The sequence below is a fragment of the Topomyia yanbarensis genome, chromosome 2, assembly GCF_030247195.1.
Source record: "Topomyia yanbarensis strain Yona2022 chromosome 2, ASM3024719v1, whole genome shotgun sequence".
NCBI lineage: Eukaryota > Metazoa > Arthropoda > Insecta > Diptera > Culicidae > Topomyia > Topomyia yanbarensis.
Window position 1 is genome coordinate 35,215,154 of NC_080671.1, and position 27,947 is coordinate 35,243,100.

The following is a 27,947-nucleotide window of genomic DNA, read 5'->3' on the forward strand; positions in this document are numbered from 1 at the left end:
TAGAATCGAAAAATCTCTTTCCCTTTGCCTTTATTGATCGCTTGATCAGTCCAAGTCAAAAGTTTCGATGAGATACAACCGGATTCAGGCAAGATGAAGAACATAATACTAGTGTTAACCATGCTGATCGTTGCGATTCAGCTCACCAATGGATTTTCTACAACCCGGAACGTTCTTTCGGCATCTACAGAACAGTCATTAGCATCAGAACAGATAGTTAATACTAGTACCGTTAAAACGCCAGTACCGTTCGATCCCCTACGATGGCTTATCTCAAAATCGGGAGCGCTGTTCAGTCGTGGAGTTCACTGAAAAGTTAACAAATGGAAAAGTATCATTACGTTGCGTGCAGTTCAACTATTAGGTGGGTAGTTACCATTGTAATCACACAGTTTTCAGCTAAAAACCACCGAGGCAGAGAATTGTCACATACAGTTACTCGAAAGTGCATTCCTCGGCCCCGGTGTTCTTTTATTATAAACGACATTAGTTACTAGCACATTGCCTGTTACGCAAAACCTACTTCGATTACAGTTCTTACACCTGTTGGATAATATCTCTACAAACAACAATCCGTCCCGCACCCGACGTTACGCAACTGCATTCAAAAACAATCGCACAAATCGTGCGCTAGAAGCAACAACAACAACAATAAACAGGCTCAATTCAAACACTGGGACAGAAGCCAAATTTCACGTGCCGACGCTGAGAAGTTAACCATCGCAACGTGTTCGGAATGGTTTAGATAGATGATGCTTCCAGGCATTACCAGCTTTTTCGTGTTGTTTTGTATCAACAAGAGGTTTATTTGTTAAAACTTCGACCTACTCTACCTTAATGGCAACTTGTTCACCAATACTTGTACAGGAAAGTTTGTAACATGACATTTTCACACTAGGTGAACTACAAAAGAAAACATTTCATGTTCTTTTCTATCTTTTCTTCGAAAGAATTCAGCCTGATTCTTGGAATGATTTTTAATCATTGGTCTCTTTATTCACTTATTCGACGAATTAATCACCTGGATATTTTTTGCAAAATGTTTAAACACATCTCACCACAGCAAGAATCTGCACAGCGCTGGGATCAGTATCAGAAGGCTGGAAAACTGCACATATGATGCCTTCCCGGCAGCTGGTTGAGCACCAAGCTGCGGGGCAGTTGTCGGAGCACCAGCTGTCACCGCCGGCTGATCGGTTACCACCGTTGTAGAATCAGTCGCCATTACAGTAGTCGTGATATTATCAGCGGTTGTGAAAGGTGCCAACGGCACCGCTTGCTGCGGTTCGACACTCATAGCGGCATTCGGTATTTCAACGGCCGCTGTACTTACGGTGGAATCGGGTAAGGTAGTGTCCGAGACGGGGAAACTTGCCAGCGGTGCAATTCCAAGGGGATTCTCCGACGCGGTAGTGGTGGCATCCGTTGGCATTGGTGCTAAAGGTGTCTCGCTAGCCGGATTCACGGGAATCGGGGCAAGTGGTGCATCGCCGTTGGGATTGATGGGAGCCAAAGTCGTTGTGGTTGTTGTAGTAGTTGTTCCGTCCGTTGTTGCAGGTGCAGCTTCCTTGGAATCTTTTGGTTTGAGTGCATCATATAGTGCGGCTCCGCCGGCACCTGCTGCCAGACCAGCAACGCCAGCGCCAAGGACGGTTCCTAGACCACTACCACCAGAGGAAGGTTGTTCGTAATGATGGATCACTGTTCCGGGTTGTTGGAAACCGCCGACAGGAGCTTGGTATCCGGGCTGCTGAGGGTATCCAGCAGGTGCGAAACCTCCAGGTTGGTAACCTGCAGGCTGATAACCTCCCGGGTAACCGCCGGTTTGAGGTGGGAATCCTTGACCAGGTTGTGGATGATAACCGAACCCAGGTTGTGCAGCAGCACCCGGATAGGCAGGTGCGCCCTGGAATGAAGGATTATTTTGCACGTATGTCGGTGGCGGTTCGTTGAATCTTGAGTTTATGTTCGGATTGGCCTGTGAGGAGTATGGTGGTGGAGGACCTGGATTGGGCTGTGCTGAATATGGCGGTGGAGCATTATGCGGTACGTTCCATCCGACTGGAGGACTTCCTGGCTGCTGAACTGGAGAAGACACGGGAGCGGGTGGTGCCGCCGGTTTCGGTGGTGCAGCATAGTTTGGCGAATAGCTCAACTTAGCCACGTCCGGATTCGCATAGCCTCGTTGCGCAGTGGGCTTTGTAACACGGCCACTGCTAACCACCTTTCGCGCTTCACTCAGTTCGATCAAGTTGGCCAAGCAAAGCAGCAGGCAAATTGCGCATGTTTTCAGCTTATTTTTAGGCACTACCGTGCACCGATCGTAGCTTGCCATTGCACTACACTTGATTGCTATAGATAGTTATGTCCTCACTGTTGCATACTCTAGACTGCACTCGAGTAGATGTAGCAATGTTTTCACGAACCACCTGACCACCACCTACGTTGGGAGGGCGGCAAAATCACACTGACCGATGGAAGGCGGTAGGTAGCACAACAATCGAAGCTAATTTAAATATTTCTCACTCACTTCAAGCGGGTTCCGCTAATGGTGTTCCGATGTGTGATTCAGACGACCCGTCAAGGTCGACCCGAAAGTGGTTTAAGGCGTTACCTAATGGAACTCGTGACCAGCAGTTTTCCCCCTTGACTGATCTGGAGTAAACTCCGAGAAAAGAACGAAAAGGTTCAACCACTTATTCTTTGTCGTTGCACAAATCCTCCAATGGCAGGAAACTACGGGTGATGTAGGCAATTTATGTATATTCGTCCTTGTTCGTAGCTTACGAAAAAAGTACCGTGATGTGTGGGGATCTTTTCGCGATCGACGAACGATGAATACTAATCGCACTGCTAAGCCGAGATGGGGGTTCTGAAATAACAAACAAATGGCAAGTGTGAGAACTTATTTTGATCGACTCTTGTTAACAAGATGCGCATTTTAAATATCTCTCGTCTATAGAGAATCTTCCACCCTCTCTATAAAGAGCTTAAATAATTAGTATTGGGTTTTATTTATGCTGTAGTTTGTACAATTAAACGGTATAAAAAGTGTATTGTATGCAAATCGAGAATCCACGTTCTACACAAAACCCCGGTAAAGTTCTAGAAAGCTTACTTAAACTGACTATGTACTGCGATTCGTCGGCTGCTACTCGGTAGCAACCAACAGGGATGATGATTCAAACTAAACTGCTGTCGCTTTACCACTGCTCATAAATTGTGCCCAAATTAACACATTAGCTGACTACCAGTTTTTCTATTAGCATTACGCGAAAACTAAAAGCCGTTGCTTGCCAAATCACGGACATTATCGTAAGCACTGATGTCACCCCACCACGCAGCTAGTTGAAGCAAAACCATTAACTGAAACCATAATATCCAAATAGTTTTCTAAACACACTATCAGACACGGTATGATAATTTAACAGAACAGCGCCGGCTATCCGAACAAAAAAGAGCCGTGGGACAGGGGGAAGGGACTATTCTCGATATGAGGAAGGGAGAAACGGCTGTAAAAAGGTCTAATGGCGACGCCCGAAAAAGTAGACTAAACACAGCTATTATAATGGAATTAAGCTTGACTTAATTATATCCTATATATAAGTGATAATTCAAGCCGAACATAAATCGATCATTCCTGAACTGTTGATGAAATTCCTTCTTCGAAGAATATGAGCATGTGGTAAAATCTCTGTTTTCTTAAATATATCTATGAATCATCGTTGAAAGTATGTATTGTCCCTTTGTTCTTTGAACAGCGACTTGTAGGCACAAAAACCTATCGATGAATGTGGCAAATTCGGAAATCACCGAATAAAAGCTACGTCATTTGTGGTTGATCCCAAATTATTTAGCATCTTGTGCACCAATGTTATCTAGTTTTTAGCACCCAGTAATTCGCTGTGTCAATGGTTTTGAGCTCATTAGTTTACAATATTGAGTTCTTCACGGATGAATGTAATATTTGTATATCTTTACCTAATAGGGGAGACAACAGGCTTCTAGCTTTTCTTATATTACGCTAGAAGACTCTATAGAAAATCTGAAAACAACAAGCGACCATTGTTGTAAAGTGTTGAAAATAATTGTACCTTGAAGATCGCAACTAAACCAATAATTTACAAATCTAACAAAATTTAACAATCCATGTTATTTCAAATCCGTTAAGGTCGACTATACGTGCTTTGATCCCTTATCGCGGAATGACGCATATAACATAAATTTCTCGATTTTCTATAATTTTTACATTTCTCGCCAAAGAAACGTAGGGAGAAGTGGACCAAATCGGACCGCTGGCCAAATCGAATCCTCAGCCGTTTTTCAGCTATGCTAATACTATGAAAAGCGTATATTTCAATTTCATATGTAACTTTTGGCTCTGATGTAGCACGTGAAATTTGACATTTCTAGAGAAAATTTTCAATAGGACGTAAGTAACATTGAGAGCCTCTCTTTGTTTACTTTCTCTTTCGTTTATTACGACGTCATTACAACACTTTGCACTAATTTTCCAGTACATATCGAAAGCCGACGGTTTTTACTAGAATATTATGCAAAGAGTTTAGTAGTAAATGTTGAAATGGCCGAGTAATGAACAGAAGAGAAAGATCCCAAAGAGAATCTCTCATTGTTACTTACGTCCTACTGAAAATTTTCTCTAGATTTAACAGTCTTCGCGTTTGTTGATCAGAGGAACACTCTAACGTAACCTTTATCTGCTATGTAGCTAAGACATTATTTGTGACAATATTAAATTGATTCCAAGAAACTATTGTGTTTCTGAAACTTTTGAATAATATCTTTCAAACGAAGGCTACATATTAAGAAGACTGATATCTCTTTCCTTCTCCCATACAAACGAGTGGCGACAGAGGTTACAGTGAACTCCGCTAGCGAATCTCAATAGTAGCATGTCTGTAATAACATACGTACCTGTAACTATTGAGAACCAGAGCTACAGGTCCAAAGCCCTGGTAAAGGAGGATGGTTGTGATGACCTGGGCCGCGGTCACCACGTAAATCAAGATAGGTCATAACCCCAATTCCAAGGCGTGAAGCGACCCGTGCCGAGGGATGAGTGATCGAGGGGGTGAAAACGATGCTCGATCGTTAACGGAGCCTGTGGGGTACCTGGGCAACCCCCACAGTGAGCGTCCCTTACCACGTTACTGCGGAGCTCTGGCGTGGCGGACCTTTCTTTCTCGCGCAACTCGTGGGTATCAACATGAATGAAGAAAATAGCCCTACCAACGCGCTGGACGGGCCACTATCCGCGATGCGCAAAGTGGTGGAGCAGCTCGATGCAATAAATCGAGTTCACTAGCGCAAAGCAAAATATAAGCAAGGAGCTGAAGCAGAGCCTGCTGATGCTCCGGAAAGCTGTTCGTGTCGCAAAACAGGAACAGCAGGCTTACGCCAAGAGGGTGGAATGTCGGGTGGCCTTCACCTTCTATGGAGCAGCCATGTCGCTCGAAGCGGCGGCTGAGTTCCCCCCGAAGGGCAAAGACAAGGGCAATCGCAAGACGGCGTCGAACGCGAAGCGCCCTAGGAAGTCACCAGGCGAGGGTGCAAAAACCGACACCACACGGCGTGCAACCGTCAAGGCCAAACGCCGTTTGGTCGAGGTAAGCAGGGGCGAGAATGACCCCGCTGGGCAGAGGGATGGTACCAGCAACCCGGCGCAACCGGGGCAGGGGGCGTAAACCCCTGGACGCTGGTCACCAAGAAGAAGCCGGCACCGACACCGGATGTACCGCGGCCCGCGAAGAAGGCCAAGGACAGAGGCGAGACATTGTGGTTAAAAACCGACAAGGACAAATACGCCGACGTCCTAAAGTCGATGAGGGCGGCCGAAAGCTTCTCAGCCCTTGGGCAAGACGTGCGTAGCGTGAGACGCACCAACACAGGAGAAATACTTCTGGTGCTGAAGCGAGGCGCACAATCTAGTGCAGTGTACAAGGCCTTGGCCCAAGAGGTCCTTGGTGAAGGCGCCCAGGTCAGGTCGCTAGGGGCGGAAATGACTCCAGTGTAAGCATCTGGACGAGTTCACGACCGCAGACGATGTCGTCGCAGCCGTCAAGGAGCAATGCGACGTTACAATCGAGCGGGCCTCTGTGCGTTTTAGAGGGGGACCCCCCGGCACCCAAGTAGCCTACCTCAGGTTACTGAAGGCGGATGCCAAAAAGGTAAACTGAAGATCGGCTGGTCGGTATGCCCAATTAGCATACCTCAGCCGCCTTCAGTGGATAGGTGCTATCGGTGCGTTGAGTCCGGTCACAAATCCTACGAGTCTAAGGGCATAGACAGGAGCAAACTATGTCGTCGCTGCGGCGAGGAGGGACATAAGGAGCGGGGTTGCACTAAGGCGCACAAGTGCCTTATCTGCACCGCTAAGAAGCAAGCCCGTAATCATGCTATGGGCGGACTTTCGTGTCCCTTCGGTGAGGCAAATAAGAAGCCGTGAACGTTACACAGCTAAATCTTAACCATTGTGCAGCAGCCCAACAGCTGCTGTGGCAGTCGGTCTCGAAGTCGAGGACAGATGTCGCCCTCCTATCAGACCCGTACAACATCCCTGCCGGCAACGGCAATTGGGTGTCGGACGGGTCTGGAATGGTGGTAATATGTACAACGGGACAGTTCCCGGTTCAAGAGGTAATACACTCCTCCGCCGAGGGTGTTGCGATTGCCAAGATCAATGGTGTGTTCCATTGTAGCTGCTACGCTCCACCAAGGTGGCCCATAGAACAGTTCAACCAGATGATCGACAGGCTCTCGTCAGACCTAGTGGGCCGGAAACCGGTAGTCATAGCGGGAGACTTTAACGCTTGGGCAGTGGAGTGGGGCAGCCGCTGCACAAATAGCAGGGGCCAAGCGCTAATGACACATTCCGTAGAAACGGGGTGGAGGCGTGGATTGACGCAACATTTGCCAGCCCGAGTCTGGCTCCAGGCATGGAATGGAGGGTAGACGAAGGCTACACCCATAGCGATAATTTAGCAATCCGCTTTAGAATCAACTATGGTGTACAGCATCCGAGGGCAGGAGATCCCTGTCAGGTACGCAGGTGGAAGTCCAATCACTTCGACAGCGAAGCTTTCACCGCGGCCCTGGGACTGGAGGCCAACACCGACAGTCTAAGCGGGGATGCGCTGGTAGCTGTTCTAACACGCGCGTGCGATGCCACTATGCCGAGAAAAACCCTGCCAAGAAACGGCAGATGCCCGGTATACTGGTGGAATGCCGAGATTGCAGCTCTACGATCAGCCTGCCTCAGAGCTAGACGTAGGATGCAACGAGCTCGCACCGAGGATACAAGAGAAAACCGTCGTGCGAGCTGCGAAATTGGCCCATTAAAAGCAGCAAGAGAGCGTGTTTCGACAACCTGTGTGAGAGTGTCAACGCGAATCCGTGGGGTGACGCCTACAGGATTTTTATGGCCAAGACCAAAGGGGGCTCTTCACCCCCAGAACGGTCTCCGGATCGGTTGGCGACGATTATCGAAGTACTCTTCCCGTCTCGAGCCACAAGCTCCTGGCCACCTGCACTACGAGACAGTGCGGGCACGGCCGAAATGGTGGCTCCGGTGACGAATGAAGAACTACTCGCAGTGGCTAAATTCCTAGCAATGAACAAAGCTCCAGGGCCGGATGGAGTTCCAAACAGCGCTCTCAAGGCAGCGATCATAGCGAACCCGAACATGTTCAGGCTAACTATGCAAAGATGCCTTGACGAGTGCCGTTTCCCCGATAGATGGAAAAGGCAGAAATTGGTGTTGTGGCCGAAGCCCGGGAAGCCGCCAAGCGACCCATCGGCGTACAGACCAATCTGTCTGATCGACACGACTGGCAAATTGCTTGAGAGAATTATCCTCAACAGGATAACCCCGTACGCAGAAGGTACGGACGGCCTGTCAAGCAATCAGTTTGGCTTTCGGAAGGGTAAGTCCACAGTGGACGCTATCAACTCAGTGATAAAGACTGCCGAGATAGCGATCCAACGAAAAAGGCGAGGCATTCAATACTGTGCGTTAGTGACACTTGACGTGAAGAACGCATTCAACAGCGCAAGCTGGGATGCCATCGCGCTCTCGTTACACCGGCTTAGCCTACCGGTGGGTCTGTACCGGATCCTGGAAAGTTACTTCCGGAACCGCGTACTGCTATACGAGACCGATGCCGGTCAGAAAAGGGTTCCGATTACCGCCGGAGTCCCGCAGGGCTAGATCCTAGGCCCGGTGCTATGGAACCTCATGTATGACGGGGTTCTGAGACTGAAGTTCCCTCCTGGGGTCAAGATCGTCGGCTTTGCCGACGACGTAACCTTGGAGGTCTACAGGGAGTCAATCCCTGAGGTAGAACTAACCGCAGAACACGCGATCAACACGGTGGAGGAATGGATGAGCGCGAGAGGCCTGGAGCTCGCTCATCATAAGACGGAGGTAGTTATTGTCAACAACCGCAAGTCGGCACAACATGCAGTTATCCATGTGGGAGAAGTCGCGATCACTTCACAGCGGAGTCTGAAGTCCCTCGGAGTCATTATAGACGACAAGCTGACCTTCGGCAGCCACGTCGACTATACATGCAAGAGAGCGTCGACTGCTGTTGCGGCTCTATCGAGGATGATGTCCAACAGCTCAAAGGTGTGCGCCAGTAGACGTAGGCTACTGGCAGGCGTTGCCGTATCTATCCTCAGGTACGGCGACCCGTCATGGTCAAGAGCACTGAGGGTAACCAGTTACCTACAGAAACTGGAGAGCACCTACCGCGTGATGTGGCTCAAAGTGATATCTGCCTACCGCACGGTATCACACGATGCATCCTGCGTGATAGCGAGCATGATGCCATTCGGGCTGGTCATTCGGGAAGATAAGGAGTGTTTCGAGCTACGTGGAAATAGAGGAGCCCGCTAGCACATCAAGGTGACCTCGGTCGCCAGATGGCAGCGTGAGTGAGATAACTCCTCGAAAGGTAGGTGGACCCACCGGCTGATACCTAACATATCGAACTGGGTGGGAAGACCCCATGGGGAAGTTCACTTCCATCTGACACAATTCCTGTCAGACCATGGCTGTTTCCGACAGTACCTCCACAGGTTCGGGCACGCGGAGGTCCCAGCTTGCCCGGACTGCCCAGGTGTAGACGAAACTGCCGAACACATACTGTTCGTATGTCCTCGGTTCGACGTCGAAAGAAGAGCAATGCTTGACGTCTGTGGCTGGGACACAACGCCTGATACCCTTATTCAGCGGATGTGTCAATCGGTGGAGAAGTGGAACGCAGTCTCGGCTGTTACCACCCAGATTGCCTGTAGGCTACAGGTAATCTGGCGAACCGAGCAACAGACGACGGGCGCGGCTAACTAGTGATTGGTTACCCGAGCAGAAGAAAATAACTGCGGAATACTAAACTTAGGTATCAATACCAACGACTGTTTACCACAATATGGTATAAATGAGCTCTACATAAGAGGTAAAATACCAAAAAAGAATATCACAGACATGTTCTACAAATAACTATTTGATAATGAAACGAGTTATTATAATACCTGAATAATAATAAAACATATTTCAATCTTCCAATAATAAAATTCACTCTATGGAGGTATTCAATAAGGTATTGGTTTGGTATTTGTAAAAATAACTGGAATACATAAATAATACTAAAATAAAGTATCATACCTCATTGAGGTATTAAGCAGGTATTGAAAAATATTTCTTCAATACCTGCTTAATACCTCAATGAGGTATAATATTCAATTAATACTAAGTTTTGGTATGAATACCAAAAAATAGTATGCTCGGGTTTTTGCCCAGTTATTTTCTCCTGGTCGGGTAGTTGGAGCGAAAAAGGCCGAGCGCAAAAAAGGGAGTGAATGGTCTGTTCATACTGAGGCAGGTTTGGCGCAGCGACTGGCAACCGCGTAAGGGGTAAACCCAGCCACCCCGAAGCAAGGCAGAACAGCGAGTGTATAGGCGTATAAGTGGAATGCCTCATGCCAAGATAGGAGGGTCGTAGCGTAGTATGTTGGGACTTAGCTATCGATGCATCATGGCGTGGCAGAGGAGTGAAAGGGTGAGCATCCAAGTCAGTCTCACACGGTATGTTAAGGGTGAGCACAAATGTCAGCCTCACATTGTATGGTAGAGGTTAGCACAAAAGTAAGCCTAGCAAGAAATGAAAAAGGTGAGCACACAAGTCAGCCTCGCATGGTATGTCAGAAGGGGCCTAAGAAAAATGTCCCACATGAGATGCCAGGGGGAGTGACAGAGGTATAATAGAGTGGCACGATCGAGAGTGAATCAGGTGATAGGGTGAGCACCCAAGTCAGCCTCACATGGTATGGGCGGGGCGAGCACAAAAATAAGCCTAGCAAGGAATGAGAAAGGTGAGCACAAAAGTAAGCCTCATGTAGAGTGTTAGAGAGTGAATCACGGTGTGACAGAGAGAGCACCCAAGTAAGCCTCATACAGGACGTATGAACGCGTGAGCGAGAGTGAATGAGTACATCAAGTACAGCCATCCCCCCAGAAGTAATACCGAGAGGTAGTCCCTGGGTGGAACGATGGCGGAGCCCAATGGAGTTTAGTCGGTATTAATGGCAGCGTCACCATTCGAGCCCGACTCGCCCCCCAGTACACCCCGTGTGGTAGCTTGGACACCTACTAATAGCACGTGTACTGGGTTAGTACGTAAATGTCTTCTCCATTGTAAAAAAGATGGGTGGGTAATGTCTGCGACATAACCGGAGAGATGTAGAATACATAAAGAACACGTTCTTCAAATATGTTGATACTCATTGGAATTTTCGGACAAAAGGTGATTTGGGCGAGGAATATTTCAAATTATTCTTTACAAAAATGATGGTGGTCCTGAAAAGGACCGGTTTTGTTGGCGTTGTTGGCCTTGGTGAGGGAGATGGCTAACGATGAAATTAATTGTTAGCATGAGGAAGTCGCGTAGTACTGGCCAATGGAAGAACAGATAATAATTGATTCCTGAAAATCAATTTTTCTTTATTCATGTAAATTATACATACTTACAAATCTAATAGAAGATTCCTGGTCATATTTCTGAATCATTAGTGCGAACATTGTGTAATTTGGTTAAGTACAATGAAAGTTACAAACTTTCCAAACTCGACCTTCTGTTCCTTCAGAAATATTGAAATGGGGTGTCTATATTAAACCGTTAGTCGTGGTCACAATAAAAAAGATGGGTGGGTAATGTCTGCGACATAACCGGAGTGTCGTAACTACACTTGTGACGTTAATCCAAATCTAATGATATGCAACGAAATTACGTTTGCATGTGAAATTTTCAAATGATTCGTTATAATTATGGTTAAAAATTCTAATTGGAAATTCTTTTCCATCACCAACTATTTTTCTTTTTTCGAATCTACAGCATTCTTTGAAAATATTGTTGAAATGTTATTGATGAAAAACTGAAAATGCGTTTGCCAACACTGCTCACTAAATGGATGGTGGGAAGACGCACATTCGTTTTGATTATGCTAGTATTAGTAGCAGAAAAGAAAGAAAAGGCGCATGGCCCGAAAACGAGCAAGCGAGAGAGCGATAGTAGTTCGTATTCGCTCTACTAAACTAAAAAAAAAGATGGGTGGGTAATGTCTGTAACATAACCGGAGCATCGTGACTTCACTTCGAGACGTTAATTTAAATCTAATGATTTATGCAGTTAATCAAAGGAGGCTGCCAAAAAGTTCGAATAAAAGCAAGCGACTAGTGTACTTTGCACGTTCTATATTTTATCAATACTAGAGAGGATCAATAAAATAATTCAAATTGTAATAGCGACATGCAATTGTGGCAACACTGGCCATGAGATGGTGGGGGAACACACACATTCGTTTTAGTTATGATGGTATTAGCAGCAGAAAGGAATGGAAAAGCAGTGCACGAAAACGAGCGAGAGAGGATAATTTAAATTCTCTTTCTTTCTTTCCACACATCGTATTTCTTATATAGCTTTCTGAAAATTATTTGTTATACACCATAAAATGTAAATTTCAGTTTAACTCTTATTAGAACATAATTAATTGGTCCTGAAAAGAACCGTTTACTGTTTTATTGCGGGAGCATAATTCAGACGCACTCCTCGCGGACACGGTGAGCCAGAAAGCACTATTTTGCATCCTCCAACAAACCGACCAAGTAGGCATCGTTGGCTTCTCGGGGCATCATTACGATTGAGCTTTGTAAGCGTAGCTCGACTTTGCAGTCCTGTACAATCTCACGAACCAGACGCTGGAACGATAGCCTACGGATTAGTTGCCCTTTAGTTGGGGCGAAATTCTTGCAGGGCGACAGTTCCGATGAGTCACCAGTAGCTGGGGCACTTTTTCCGTCCGTCGCTATTGCCAACTGCTTTCCTTCGGTGGACTGGCTGCTTGCTAGTGCTTGAACGAATACGAATGATGAGTAAAACCGACCGACCAATATTCATATATGAACACACGAGAAAGCACTACTATCGCTCTCTCGCTCGTTTTCGTGCCATTCCTGCGCCTTTCCTTTCCGTTCGGCTACCAATACTAGCATAACCAAAACGAATATTCTGTCTTTCCATCGCCTTCAATCTAGTGGCCAGTGCTAGCAAACTTGCATGTTCAGTTTTCAATAACAACATTCAAACAATATTTTCAAAGAATGTTGCAGATTTGAAAAGAAGGAAGGAAAAGATTTTCACAAATTTAAATTCTTTCGTGTTATTTGTTAGCGCTGATAAAGGCTATTTAGTTTGCTACTAGCAAGGAGCTGCACAAACAAATCGATTTATGCAGTTAATCAACGGAGGCAGCCAAAAAGTTCGAATAAAAGCATGCGACTAGTGTACTTTGCACGTTCTATATTTTATCAATACTAGAGAGGATCAATAAAATAATTCAAATTGTAATAGCGACATGCAATTGTGGCAACACTGGCCATGAGATGGTGGGGGAACACGCACATTCGTTTTAGTTATGATGGTATTAGCAGCAGAAAGGAATGGAAAAGCAGTGCACGAAAACGAGCGAGAGAGGATAATTTAAATTCTCTTTCTTTCTTTCCACACATCGTATTTCTTATATAGCTTTCTGAAAATTATTTGTTATACACCATAAAATGTAAATTTCAGTTTAACTCTTATTAGAACATAATTAATTGGTCCTGAAAAGAACCGTTTACTGTTTTATTGCGGGAGCATAATTCAGACGCACTCCCAGCGGACACGGTGAGCTAGAAAGCACTATTTTGCATTCTCGAACAAACCGACCAAGTAGGCATCGTTGTCTTCTCGGGGCATCATTACGACTGAGCTTTGTAAGCGTAGCTCGACTTTGCAGTCCTGCACAATCTCACGACCCAGACGCTGGAACGATAGCCTACTCTGTTGCCCTTTAGTTGGGGCGAAATTCTTGCAGGGCGACAGTTCCGATGAGTCACCAGTAGCTGGGGCACTTTTTCCGTCCGTCGCTATTGCCAACTGCTTTCCTTCGGTGGACTGGCTGCTTGCTAGTGCTTGAACGAATACGAATGATGAGAAAAACCGAACGACCAATATTCATATATGAACACACGAGAAAGCACTACTATCGCTCGTTTTCGTGCCATTCCTGCGCCTTTCCTTTCCGTTTGGCTACCAATACTAGCATAACCAAAACGAATATTCTGTCTTTCCATCGCCTTCAATCTAGTGGCCAGTGCTAGCAAACTTGCATGTTCAGTTTTTCAATAGCAACATTCAAACAATATTTTCAAAGAATGTTGCAGATTTGAAAAGAAGGAGGGAAAAGATTTTCACAAATTTAAATTCTTTCGTGTTATTTGTTAGCGCTGATAAAGGCTATTTAGTTTGCTACTAGCAAGGAGCTGCACAAACAAATCGATGTATGCAGTTAATCAACGGAGGCTGCCAAAAAATTCGAATAAAAGCATGCGACTAGTGTACTTTGCACGTTCTATATTTTATCAATACTAGAGAGGATCAATAAAATAATTCAAATTGTAATAGCGACATGCAATTGTGGCAACACTGGTCATGAGATGGTGGGGGAACACGCACATTCGTTTTAGTTATGATGGTAGTAGCAGCAGAAAGGAATGGAAAAGCAGTGCACGAAAACGAGCGAGAGAGGATAATTTAAATTCTCTTTCTTTCTTTCCACACATCGTATTTCTTATATAGCTTTCTGAAAATTATTTGTTATACACCATAAAATGTAAATTTCAGTTTAACTCTTATTAGAATACAATTAATTGGTCCTGTAAAGAACCGTTTATTGTTTTATTGCGGGAGCATAATTCAGACGCACTCCCCGCGGACACGGTGAGCTAGAAAGCACTATTTTGCATTCTCGAACAAACCGACCAAGAAGGCATCGTTGTCTTCTCGGGGCATCATTACGACTGAGCTTTGTAAGCGTAGCTCGACTTTGCAGTCCTGCACAATCTCACGACCCAGACGCTGGAACGATAGCCTACTCTGTTGCCCTTTAGTTGGGGCGAAATTCTTGCAGGGCGACAGTTCCTGATCGGGTTGCGATGAGTCACCAGTAGCTGGGGCACTTTTTCCGCCGTCGTCATCGCCCACTGCTTTTCTTCGATGGACTGGCTGCTTGCTAGTGCTTGAACGAATACGAATGATGAGAAAAACCGACCGACAGATATTTATATAATCGCGCTAATATGCACTACTATCGCTTTCTCGCTCGTTCTCGTGCCGTGCATGAGCCTTTCCTTTCCGTCCGGCTTCTAATGGCAAAACCAAAGGAATATGCAGTCTTTCCCCCACCAAGTGCTCTCGTCAAGCAACCCAATGCGAATAACCATACGAACAAACATGTAGTGGACCTATATATAAACTTTTCATTATTTTATTGTTCGGTTGGTCTACCATAACGACGGCTCTGTGCGGGATGGGCTGAAAATTTTCACTTTTCCGAGTCGTTTTCGAAAGATTTTTCAAAACACATTTTTTTTGTTATTAGTACATGTTATACATACTTCAAATTTTAATACAGCATAGAGGAACATATTTGCAACAAATTGGCCTAAAAATCAAATCATTCTGTTAAGTATGATAAAAGTTATTAACGTTCAAAATCTGACGCGGCACCGCAGCCGATATTTTGAAACGGGACCCCTATATTGAAACCTTAAATGTATTCTACATTAAAAAACATACATACCCAGGGCGCTAGAGGTTTTGAGCGTCGAAAGTAGCATTCTTTCCCACTGTGCGACGGGAAAATGACCTCGGTACATTCCGAAGTCTCTGTCATTCTGGAATGGGTCATTGGAAAATCGGCAGAGCACACACCTCCTACATCGCGAAATCAAGTTGTTTGCATAAGGAAACCAGACCATATGCAGAAAACTTTTTTTCATAATTCCACTGCCGGTCAGTGGGATTTGGAAGGTTACACAGCTTTTTATGTGTTAGTTTCTTGCAAATGCTTTGTTCTAGAGATTTTAAAAACTTTTGTAAAAGCATAATTCTGCCGAATCAATTTCTTTTATTTCGATTCTAGAGGTTTTAACCTTAAGGTCATTCGTCTCTTCGGGTTAGAAAAATCTCTTATGAAAAATTTCTAACCCAATGTGCGGTGTCGGGACTTGTACCCAGGTACGCTGCGTACAAGGCAATCGATTTACCAACTACGCTACCCCCACCCCCTGCCGAATCAATGAAGTTTCTATCTCTTGTGCTTTCACAGTTACACGCGATTTTCAAAACAAAAACCTGTTTTTATCCACCTAATGGTGAAATTATGTTCAATATAATAATGGAAATGTATAATCTATATTCAATACAATTTACACATACATGCAATGGATCGACAGCCACGAACTTGAAATGCTATGTGTTGACGCTGAAACACTTGAAACTAGCGGCGTACCAGTCCGTATAATATTTAACTAGCTCAATTAGCTTAGCTCAATGTTGTCTTTCGGCAAACTTTATCATGTCTGTGTGTGAAGGGGATGAATATCCCACAACCCAACCACCCCGCCCCAGCCTATCTCGGTATGCCTACTAGGTAAAGGTTATTGAGACGAGTAAGGGGTGGGTCTGGATAGGGTGCATGAGGTCGTCGTTTGAGGATCTGATGAGGGTATTTGAGGGAAGGTGGCTTGATTGGGGATGTGGCTTAATGGGGTGAACTTGAGGAGAAGGCGAGAGTTTAGCAAAGGCTGGTGTGTAATGTGGGGGGCAGCCCCGTATAACGTTTCTATATGAGAAAGGCAAAATGAACTGGATTTACTGCAAACGACCCGGCAACGAATAAAGGATAACGATTGGTAACTCGGATCTTGGAACGTAAGAACTTTGAATGAACCCGCACGGGTAGGGCCCCTCCCAAGTAACAATGCAGGTTTTATGATACTCTTGAAGTCGCTCTTAAAACTTAGATTACACTTGTAGTTTGCTATAAAACTTCCAATGTTTCTTGGGCTGGCTCGCGAACTGCGTATTGTTGGCGTGCACGTGGCAGCAATACGAAGTAGAGTGGCCGAAAACCCGAGAACGCGAATTCAGAACAGTGGACCCCATTGCGAACACCTCATTCAGGTACCACACCTACAACGGTAGTGGTGAAAGAGCATTACATGGTGTTGGTTTCATAGTGATCGGGAAGCAGCTGAAGCGAGTTATTCGGTGGATGCCGATAAACGACCGAATCTGTGTGTTAAGATCAAGGGCAATTATTTATGCGCCAACTAATGACAAGCCCGATGATATGAAGGACGCGTTCCATGAGAGCTTAGATAAAGCCTACGGAGATTGCCCAAGACAAGATGTTAAAATAGTAATCGGAAATGCTAACGCACAGATTGGGAGGGAGCAGTTCCTTCACCCAATTATTGGTGCACAGAGCCTTCATTCTGCTACCAATGATAATGGCCTGTGGCTTGTAGCTTTCGTAGATCACGTACTGGTAAATGGACGGCATTTCTCTGACGTCATTAATGAGAGGACCTTCAGAGGCCCAAACATCGACTCGAATCATTATCTCGTAGTAGCAAAGATTCGTGCTCGATTATCCAGCGTCACGAGTCCAAAAAACAACAAAACGATTCGATTCAATATTCAACATCTTCCGGCTGAAGGGGTAACAACTGAGTATCGCCAGAAGTTGAATGAGCGGATAGATGAGACCAATGTCAACAGTATGTGGGGGACTGCCCACGAAGCTGTGACCATAACGGCACGAGAAGCGACAGGTACAGCTCAGCGGCGCCAACGAAGCGGTTGGTGCGATGAAGAGTGCCAGAGAGTGGCGAATGAGATGAATGCGGCCAGAAACCGGATGCTAGTGGCTGGTACACGCCTCAACAGAGATCGGTACGGGGAAGCGAGAAGTGCCGAGAAACGAATCCACCGCGAAAAGAAAAGGCAGTGTGATTGCTGAAGCGCAAGAAAGCATGGACCGGAATGATATGCGGAGATTTTATGCAACTGTCAACAGTGCGTTATGTGCAATTACCGAGAGGGAAATTTGCTGACAGATAAAAAAAATGGTGGCTACCAGGTGGAAGGAGCATTTCGAGGTTTTGTTAAATGGCGGAAGTGAAAGTGTATCCAGGAACAGGATAAGCATTGAAAATGACGGACAAGCTATGGATCCACCAGCAGAAGACGAGGTTAACAACGCTATACGACAGCTGAAAATCGGTAAAGCTGCTGAGCAGGACGAGATCCCGGTTGAACTTCTCAAACAAGGTAGTGAGCAGTCGCACCAAATAATCCACCGCATTATTCTAAGAGTATGAACGGGCGAAGAATTGTCTGCTAGTTAATTGACTGGAAGGACTCATTTAACCAATATGCAAGAAAGGGCACAGACTGGAGTGTGCTAATTACAGGGGGATATCTTTCCTGAACACGGCGAGCAAAATACTGTTGCGTATCCTGTTTAGCAGACTTATTCCTTCGTCGGTGAATACCGGGCTGATTTTCGTGATTGCCTATCAACAACGGATTAGATGTTCAGCCTACGGATGATCCTAGACAAATTCCAGGAGTACAACTTGCAGACCACCACCATCTGTTCATTGATTTTAAGGCGGCGTACTACTCGGTGAAAAGAAATGAACTGTGGCAGATTATGTCAGAACATGGTTTTCCGGCGAAACTGATTAGACTGATAGGTGCGACGTAGGATGGTTTAAAATCAAGTATTCGGGTTGCAGATGAGATCTCAACCCCATTTGTGCCCTTAGATGGACTGAAGCAAGACGATGCACTTTCAAATTTGCTATTCAATATTGCTCTTGAAGGAGCTATCAGGACTTCAGGAGAGCTGGCGTGCAAAGGGACAGAACTATCATCACAAGATCGCATATGCTCTTTGGTTTTGCGGACGATATTGATGTAATTGGAATCGATCGTAGAGCAGTGGAAGAGGCCTTCTTGCCTTTAGAGAGGGAGACAGCAAAGACAGGCTTAGTCATCAACTCTGCCAAGACAAAGTACATGGTCGCATGTAAAGCTAGAGAGCCAGGTCTAGTGGTGTTGATTCCGAAGTAGTGCTTGATGATGACGTGTTTGAAGTGTAGTCGACGAATTCTTGGTGCACTTGTGACTTCCGACAACGATGTTTCCCGTGAGGTAAAACAAACGTCAACAAAATTCGCCTTATACAAGACACTGATCCTTATTGTCACTCGTTATGGCCATGAAGTGTGGACGTTGGGGGAGGCAGATAGGAGAGCATTCGGAGTCTTCAAGCGTAAATACTCGGCGCGATATACGAACATTGAATGTGACGCAGACGCATGAATCATGAGCTGTACAAGTATACAAAACTGCGGATATTGTTAAACAGACAAAATATGGCAGACTGCAATGGGCTGGTCATGTGATACGAATGGTGGAAGAAAGAATTACGAAAACAATATTCAGCAGGGAGCCAGGAAGAGGACGCCGACTTCGTTGTTCTATACGCGGTGGAAGAGGACTTGAGATCCATAAACGTGCGGGAGAACTGGAAGGACGCCGCCCTAAACCGACAAAGATGGAGCTCTACGATACGCCCGGCATTGGCAAGAAGACACTGTAGCCAATAGGGTACAAGGTAGGTAGGTTTGGTATCTTCTAGCTGCTGTACAACAAGTGCTGATGATGAAATGTATAGTGCGGTCATCGAGTATGGCTAGAATAGCACAAATTAATCTTCAGCATAAACGTATAGAAACTATAAATCTATCCCACCTTGTGCAGGGAGGAAAAGCTTCTGTAGTATTTCCGCATAGGAAACTTCTATGTTGGAAGGCTCCTTAATCCCGCCTTCGTAGCTTTCAACAAAAAGGGCATGACAAATCCACATGAAATGTCTCGTGCATGTCTTCGAGCTATCACTCACTACTGGTACATTCCCTTCCTGCTGGAAAGCAGCGAACCTGTTTCCAGTTCATATAAAAGGAAACAAATCGAACATTGATAATTATTGGGGAATCTCGTGTTTAAGTGCTGTATCAAAACTGTTCGAGCTGGTTGTGTTAGATCTTATTTTCTTTCACTGCAAACACTACATTGCAGATGACCAACATGGTTTCATGCCTAAACGATCGACAACGACAAACCTGCTCTCGTTCACAACATATGTAATGGATGGATTCGCTGACGGATTGCAAACCGATGCTATTTACATGGATCTATCTGCGGCCTTCGACAAAATCAACCATGATATCGCAACAGCGAAGCTGGGCAAACTCGGAATTCATGGACAACTTCTGCGCTGGTTTCGTTCCTACCTCGATGGAAGGCAACTCCAAATTAGCATTAAGGACTGTCTATCTGCACCATTCTTCGCTACATCCGGCATACCACAAGGAAGCCATCTCGGTCCAGTAATATTCCTCCTCTACTTTAATGACGTCAATTTCACATTACAAGGACCCCGCCTTTCTTTCGCCGACGACATGAAAATTTTTCAACAAATAAGGGATAAAACCGATGCCGAGCTTCTTCAAAGGGAACTGGACAGCTTTAGTACGTGGTGTGATCTAAACAGAATGATTTTAAACCCGAGAAAATGCTCAATCGTTACGTTCACGCGGAAACGCCAACCGACTCAGTTTAACTACCATTTCTTCGGCTCGAGCATTCCAAGACACTCTCACATCAAAGATCTCGGAGTCATCATGGATTCGGCACTAACATTCAAACCACATACGTCATACATCGTGGATAAGGCATCACGACAGCTTGGGTTCATCTTCCGAATAGCGAAAAACTTCAGGGACGTATATTGTCTTAAATCGCTTTACTGCGCGTTGGTCCGCTCAACGATAGAATATTGTTCAGCTGTTTGGAATCCGTACTACCAGAACGGGATTGACAGAATCGAGGCTATCCAACGCAGGTTCATACGCTTCGCCCTTCGTCATCTCCCATGGCGAAACAGATTTCAGCTGCCGAGCTATGAAAACCGTTGCCAGCTTATGCACCTCGATACACTCAGCATTCGGAGGGACTGCTCTCGAGCCCTGTTCGTCTCGGACTTACTCTCTGCCAGAGTAGATTGCCCTACAATCCTCGGACGTCTGGATCTTCAAGCCCGCGTTCGAGCTCTACGTAATAACTCTCTTCTGCGAGTTCCGTTCAGGAGAACCAACTATGGTTGCCAGAGCGCAACGAATTTTTAACAGTGTGGCGACGGCCTTTGACTTCAACCGGACGCGGAATGCGATAAAAACGAAAATGTTGGCAATTTTAAAATGTAATTAGTTTAAGCAACCACCATTGGGGCCAAGGGGCCTGTTGGTGAAGGTAATAAACATAAACATGTACACTTGCTAATATCACAGCTCGTGATATTTGTGCTGTCACAGTCAATATGACTGTTGATAACATCAACTAAAATACGTCTAATGTTCGGCATAACTCTCTGCTCTGACAGTATTACGCATGAGTTGGCAAACTAGCTCGTACCGAACGCGCTTAAACCGTCGTTGTCTGATCATAAGTGCATCGTCTTTGATCATTTAAACATCTCGCTAGACATCGTCACATATTGCAATCCCAAATCTACGACCTCTACGAAGAGGGTTTAGCGACTAGGTTTCAAGCGTATCTTCCGACGATTGAATCTTCACGTGACTTGGATGAGGTCGTGGATAAATCAAACTCACTCATAGTAGCAGCACACCAAGAAACCAACGTGACCAGCAGATTAAATAAGTTACTTTCAAAATCGAAAGGCTTTCAAGTCAGTTCGATTAGAACTGCTAATAGTGAATACTCGTTTGGCAAATATGTAGTACTCAACTATCTTTTTGACACACTCTTTCCAGGCTGTACGGAGCCTTCACTAACTGAATTCTTTTCAGGTAGTTCTGATTTGTTCGTAGGATTGTGACAACCGAAGCGATCAAATGGGTGATTGAATGTTTTGTTCCGTATAAGTCTGCGGAAAAATAAATTTATTCCAGTTCTACTTCAAAGAGAATATGAACACTTGAAGCATATTTTGAAAAAAGTTCTTACCAGTAGGTTTGCAACAGGATACATTCCATTTGCGGTGGAAAATAACTGAAAAATTCATCCCCAAAGTTAGCCGCGTCACTAATGCGGAAAAAAAGAGCTTTAGACAGATCAGTCTGAGCACCTTCCTTCTCAAATCAGTGCAGAGTTTAATCGACCACTATATTCGGGATGTTAGCTTGAGCGACTGTATCCAATACTACAGCGGGAAGTCTACCACCACCCCATTACACAATGCTGTCTACAACATTGAACAAGCTTTTTCACAAAAGCAATCAAGTTGAGGAGTTTTTGTTGATATTGAAGGTGCTTTTGACAGCGTGTCCTTCGAAGCCATTTTGGTAGCAAAACACTGTCAGTACTACCTTCATATATCACGAACTGGATACACGCAATGCTTAGCAACCGACATCTGTGCTCATCGTTAAGACAAGTAGAGACAAGGGAGCTGAGTGTCTGGGGGTGTCTGGGGATGTCTTCAAAGTGGTGTGCCATCACCACTTCTATGGAATCTTGTCACCGATGGCTTGATGAAGATACTTAATGAGCTTGCGTTTTCGACATATGACGTTGATAACTATCACCGGTATTTTGCATTAACACACTTTTTGATTTGATGCAACAAGCCTTATGTGTTGTTGGGCAAAGGTGTCTTCATGTTGGAGTATCAGTAAATGCAAATAAAACACCAATGGTGCTTTTCACGCAACGAAGGATTACAACCGGAGCTCGTCCATTGCAGTTCTTCGACTCTGAAATTATTATCGCAGATCAATTTGAGTACGTTGAAGTAATTCTTGACTCAAAACATAATTGGACAGCTCACATCGATTTCAGAATCAAGAAATCTGGCGTTGCCTTCGGCCAATGTAGACGGGCTTTCGGCAAATCTTGTGGAGTCAAACCCAAGTAAATTCAGTAGATCTACCCAACAATTGTTAGACCAATACTGGCATGCGGCTACCTTGTGTGATGGCAGACGGGAGAAGTCATGACAATCCAATCAAATATAAAACATCTGTAAACATCTCTCGAACTGAAACAAAGGAACACTTGGGATTTTTGATGTTCCTGGAAGTGCTGGGAACTCCTTCTCTGAGCTTAATCCTCCGAGACCAGGAGCTAATTGCTTCGGTTTGGTTGCAACACTTCCAATAGATGTGACTTTCGGAACCCCCTCAAGGGACACCTTCTGGCCTTTACAAGGAACTTTACGAGAGGAAATGTTCCTCCTCTTCCTATAAATTCTAGGCACCCTAGTAGATGTTCCCTCTTGTGGGTTACCAGCCTCGCCCTCGTCAGGAGGCAAGTGAGTATAGATGTTCGCTGAGGATGGTGGCGTAGCATTCTTTAACATTTCTGCGAAAAAATGTTTGGATCGTCCCGCAAGGGAACGTTTCAGTTTATCCCCGCGTAGTTTGTACGCGGGACATGCCGAGATATCATGCAGACTCTCCGCACAGTAAGGACACTTTTCGGCTTGCTTACTGCACGAATCATCTAGATGATTCTCCCCGCATTTTCCACAGCGGGCCTTATTGCTACAATGGGTGGCTGTGTGACCCAGTTGTTTACACTTTGTGCAATTCATGACCCGCGGCACAAACAGACGCACAGGCAGACGAACCTTGTGCAAGAGGACGAAATTTGGCAAAGCGGTACCAGCGAAGGTCACCCGATAAGAGTTTGATTGGGGGTACGTTTTTGAACCATCCCCCGCAACTACTACTGAGTGCAAACGTTTGCACTCAAGTATTTTAACTGGCTGAAGTAAGCGGTCTCTGAATCGGCCAACCCCGTACTTCAGCAGATCCTCGCACGTCAAACTCTCATCGGTTACGACGCCTTCGGATTGTACCCTTACAGCCGGAATATACACGTTATAATCCCGCGTAAAGTGCTCACAGCAAGCAATATCGTTTGCCTGCTTTGAGTTGGCTAGCAACACCCTTATCTTGTCCGAGCGGACCTTTGAAAACCGTTCCGTCAGGTCTCTAGAAATCTGAAGAAGATTCAGTGATTTAGTCTTGGGCCGAAAGAAGACCATAAATGGACCAGTTGAGAGTTCTGGATAGCATTTGGGCCGGGGGGGAGCCTTAGAAGTTGAACCCGATTCAACTTCCATTTGACCATCCGGAGAGGGAACCATAGAAAACGTCAACGCACGGGGTCAGCGCCCGCGCAGACGGAAGAAAGCAATAAATGTGTTACAAAAGACAAAAACCACTTAGCTTTAAACTGGTGTCCAACGACGAACCGATCCAGCTTATACAGCTGGCTATTGTTTAATCCTCACACGCGAACAAAAGACTGAGGACCGAACCGAACTGGCAAAATAACCTTGAATGCGGATTAAAACTATTCTTTATCGCCTCACACAGCACTACGGACTAGAAAAAACAACCTCTGTCTCGATGGAGAGCTCGAAAACGAATGAAGGTCTAGTGGCGTTGATTCCAAAGTAGTGCTTGATGGTGACGTGTTTGAAGTGTAGTGGACGAATTCTTGGTGCACTTGTGACTTGCGACAACGATGTTTCCCGTGAGGTAATACAAACATCAACAAAATTCGCCTTATACAAGACACTGATCCTCCCTGTCGCTCTTTATGGCCATGCAGTGTGAACGTTGGGGGAGGCAGATAGGAGAGCATTCGGAGTCTTCAAGCGTAAAGTGCTGCGGACAATACTCGGCGCGATATGCGAAAATTGAGTGTGGCGCAGACGTATGAATCATGAGCTGTACCAAGCATATAAAACTGCTGATATTGCTAAACGGATAAAATACGGCAGACTGCAATGGGCTGGTCATGTGGTACGAATGGTGGATGAAAGAATTACGAAAACAATATTCAGCAAGGAAGAGGACGCCGACTTCGTTGTTCTATTCGCGGTGGAAGAGGACTTGAGATCCATAAACGTGCGGGGGAACTGAAAGGACGCCGCCCTAAACCGACAAAGATGGAGCTCTACGATACGCCCGGCATTGGCAAGATGACACTGTAGCCAATAGGGTACAAGGTAGGTAGGTTTGGTATCTTCTAGCTGCTGTACAACAAGTGCTGATGATGAAATGTATAGTGCGGTCATCGAGTATGGCTGGAATAGCACAAATTAATCTTCAGCATAAACGTATAGAAACTATGAATCTATCCCGCCTTGTGTAGGAAGGAAAAGCTACTATAGTATTTCCGTATAGGAAACCTCTATGTTGGAAAGCTCCTTAATCCCGCCTTCGTAGCTTTCAACAAAAATGACATGACAAATCCACGTGAAATGTCTCGTGTATGTACACTTGCTAATAGTGCTACTGACGCATGTCTTATATCGGACCTCACAGCTCGTGATATTTGTGCTGTCACAGTCAATATGACTATTGATAACATCAACTAGAAGTACGTCTAATGTTCGGCATAACTCTCTGCTCTGACAGAACTACGCAAACTAGTTCGTACCGAACGAGCTCAAACCGTCGTTGTCCGATCATAAATACATCGTCTTTCATCATTTAAACATCTCGCTAGACATCGTCACATATTGTAATCCCAAATCTACGAACTAGGACCTCTACGAAGAGGGTTTAGCGACTAGGTTTCAAGGGTATCTTCCGACGATTGAATCTTTACGTGACTTGGATGAGGTCGTGGATAAATCAAACTCTCTCATAGTAGCAGCATAACAAGAAACCAACGTGACCAGCAGATTAAATAAGTTACTTACAAAATCGAAAGGCTTTCAAGTCAGTTCGATTAGAACTGCTAATAGTGAATACTCATTTGGCAAATATGTAGTACTCAACTATCTTTTTGACACACTCTTTCCAGGCTGTACGGAGCCTTCACTAACTGAATTCTTTTCAGGTAGTTCTGATTTGTTCGTAGGATTGTGACAACCGAAGCGATCAAATGGGTGATTGAATGTTTTGTTCCGTATAAGTCTGCGGAAAAATAAATTTATTCCAGTTCTACTTCAAAGAGAATATGAACACTTGAAGCATATTTTGAAAAAAGTTCCTACCAGTAGGTTTGCAACAGGATACATTCCATTTGCGGTGGAAAATAACTGAAAAATTCATCCCCAAAGTTAGCCGCGTCACTAATGCGGAAAAAAAGAGCTTTAGACAGATCAGTCTGAGCACCTTCCTTCTCAAATCAGTGCAGAGTTTAATCGACCACTATATTCGGGATGTTAGCTTGAGCGACTGAATCCAATACTACAGCGGGAAGTCTACCACCACCCCATTACACAATGCTGTCTACAACATTGAACAAGCTTTTTCACAAAAGCAATCAAGTTGAGGAGTTTTTGTTGATATTGAAGGTGCCTTTTGACAGCGTGTCCTTCGAAGCCATTTTGGAAGCAAAACGCTGTCAGTACTACCATCATATATCACGAACTAGATACACGCAATGCTTAGCAACCGACATCTGTGCGTTAAGACAAGTAGAGACAAGGGAGCTGAGTGTCTGGGGATGTCTTCAAAGTGGTGTGCCATCACCACTTCTATGGAATTTTGTCACCGATGGCTTGATGAAGATACTTAATGAGCTTGCGTTTTCGACATATGACGTTGATAACTATCACCGGTATTTTGCATTAACACACTTTTTGATTTGATGCAACAAGCCTTATGTGTTGTTGGGCAAAGGTGTCTTCATGTTGGACTATCAGTAAATCCAAATAAAACATCAATGGTGCTTTTCACGCAACGAAGGATTACAACCGGAGCTCGTCCATTGCAGTTCTTTGACTCTGAAATTATTATCGCAGATCAATTTGAGTACGTTGAAGTAATTCTTGACTCAAAACATAATTGGACAGCTCACATCGATTTCAGAATCAAGAAATCTGGCGTTGCCTTCGGCCAATGTAGACGGGCTTTCGGCAAATCTTGTGGAGTCACACCCAAGTAAATTCAGTAGATCTACCCAACAATTGTTAGACCAATACTGGCATGCGGCTACCTTGTGTGATGGCAGACGGGAGAAGTCATGACAATCCAATCAAATATAAAACATCTGTAAAGGATGCTCCTGATGGCGTTGACTAGTGCATGGTGGTGTTCTTGAACTTTTGTGTTCTGAAACAAGAAGCACTTTCTTATGCCTAACGTCTTAAGGTTACTGGGCTCTGGAACGGTAACCCAATAGATCGTGCAACCGTCCACACAAGACTGTGGTTACTTGGGATGTGTATACACTTGCTCCCAGTGACCTTACACTCAAAGGCAGTTTTTCTTTTAAAACTTTCAATGTGAGGATTTCTTCTCGCGAGGAATGGCTATCTGGCTGGATAGAAGAACAACTTGAAGAATACATAGTTTGTTATACTGAATTTGCAGGAAAAGAATCTTGTATCAATAACAAACCAAAAGAAATTACATTTGTAGGGTCTTGCTTCTTCCTCCCAGGTCTTTACTCAAAGTCATGCCGCAAAAAGATTCAACAAGAGTTTCTTAAATTCAATATGCGATTTTCTGAGGTATATTTTACCACAAAAGAACGACTTCTTCCCCTTTACCAACTTGGAGTGCCGCCTATGTTATAACTGATCTGCAGAATTATCGCTAGTCATTACCTGTCTAATTAGTTTTAAACCAGGAAAATAGAATGTCGACCCTCATAAACTTAATATAACTTGTGATCTGAAGTAATTAAACTAATTACGTTTTGCTGTTAGTTTTCAATGTAACAACATTCTAACAGGCGCAGTAAAGTGAACGCTTTGCGATGTATCCTTTCACGAAACTCAATAAATTCTTAACTCAAGATCCTACAAATTCCGCATTTCCTAAGCGGTTTTCTCAGCAAATTCACTTTTTCATCACACTCAATTTGCATAATTCATCTAATAATGAGCACAGCTGTTTCTTACATTCGAGAAGGGAGGAGGATCACATGTTGTTCCAGAATGTTATAGAACCTCATAGTCCAAAATGAAACTGAGAACTACGGTACCACTACGTTTTCAGTTCTAGCAACTCTCACCACTATTGAATTATGAGAACTAAGATTTGCAATGTTTTTCGCACGTAAAAAATGAACTCAACTTTGACGACATTGTTTCATTCAAAATAAAACTTCCGTGCATATTAAAACTCGTACTCAAACGAAGAAGCTTCTGGTTTTGCTTCAGATAAGAGGATTAGCAGACCGTTATATCAGTCTTTATCATATAGGTACCGCAAACATCACAAGTTCGTTCACCACAGTTTTCTAGAAATTCTGACACAGTAAACTAATAATGTACACAAACTATACCTTGGATACTGATCCCTGAGAGCACGATCCAGCAGGTAGAATCAATGGGCAGATCTACTGACCTTCAATAGCAACACTTTCCGCAACCGAAGCTAACCGCCAACTGACCGACCGTTGCTTCTGCTATTCGAACCACTTCTAACGTTTAAAGTGACTATACTATACCTGGCTGCGATAATCTCCTATGTC

General features: G+C 44.7%; 1 protein-coding gene and 1 long non-coding RNA gene across 6 annotated transcripts; one reads left to right on the plus strand and one right to left on the minus strand.

The window, feature by feature from the left end:
• Positions 1 to 928, plus strand: LOC131682680 (uncharacterized). Its single transcript, XR_009304125.1, has 2 exons — positions 1 to 364; positions 535 to 928. It is a non-coding gene; the product is annotated as an uncharacterized LOC131682680 (long non-coding RNA).
• LOC131682679 (basic proline-rich protein-like) lies at positions 766 to 27,947 on the minus strand. 5 transcript variants are annotated; one of them, XM_058964352.1, is made up of 2 exons: positions 27,924 to 27,947; positions 766 to 2,872 (listed from the first exon to the last, which is right to left on the minus strand). In XM_058964352.1, the coding sequence occupies exon 2, from the start codon at positions 2,333 to 2,335 to the stop codon at positions 1,055 to 1,057; it is 1,281 nt and encodes a 426-aa protein (XP_058820335.1). In that variant the 5' UTR covers positions 2,336 to 2,872; positions 27,924 to 27,947; the 3' UTR covers positions 766 to 1,054. The 5 variants fall into 5 exon arrangements, with proteins under 5 accessions (XP_058820335.1, XP_058820332.1, XP_058820333.1 ...); XM_058964349.1 differs by lacking the exon at positions 27,924 to 27,947 and adding an exon at positions 27,759 to 27,907; XM_058964350.1 differs by lacking the exon at positions 27,924 to 27,947 and adding an exon at positions 27,821 to 27,900.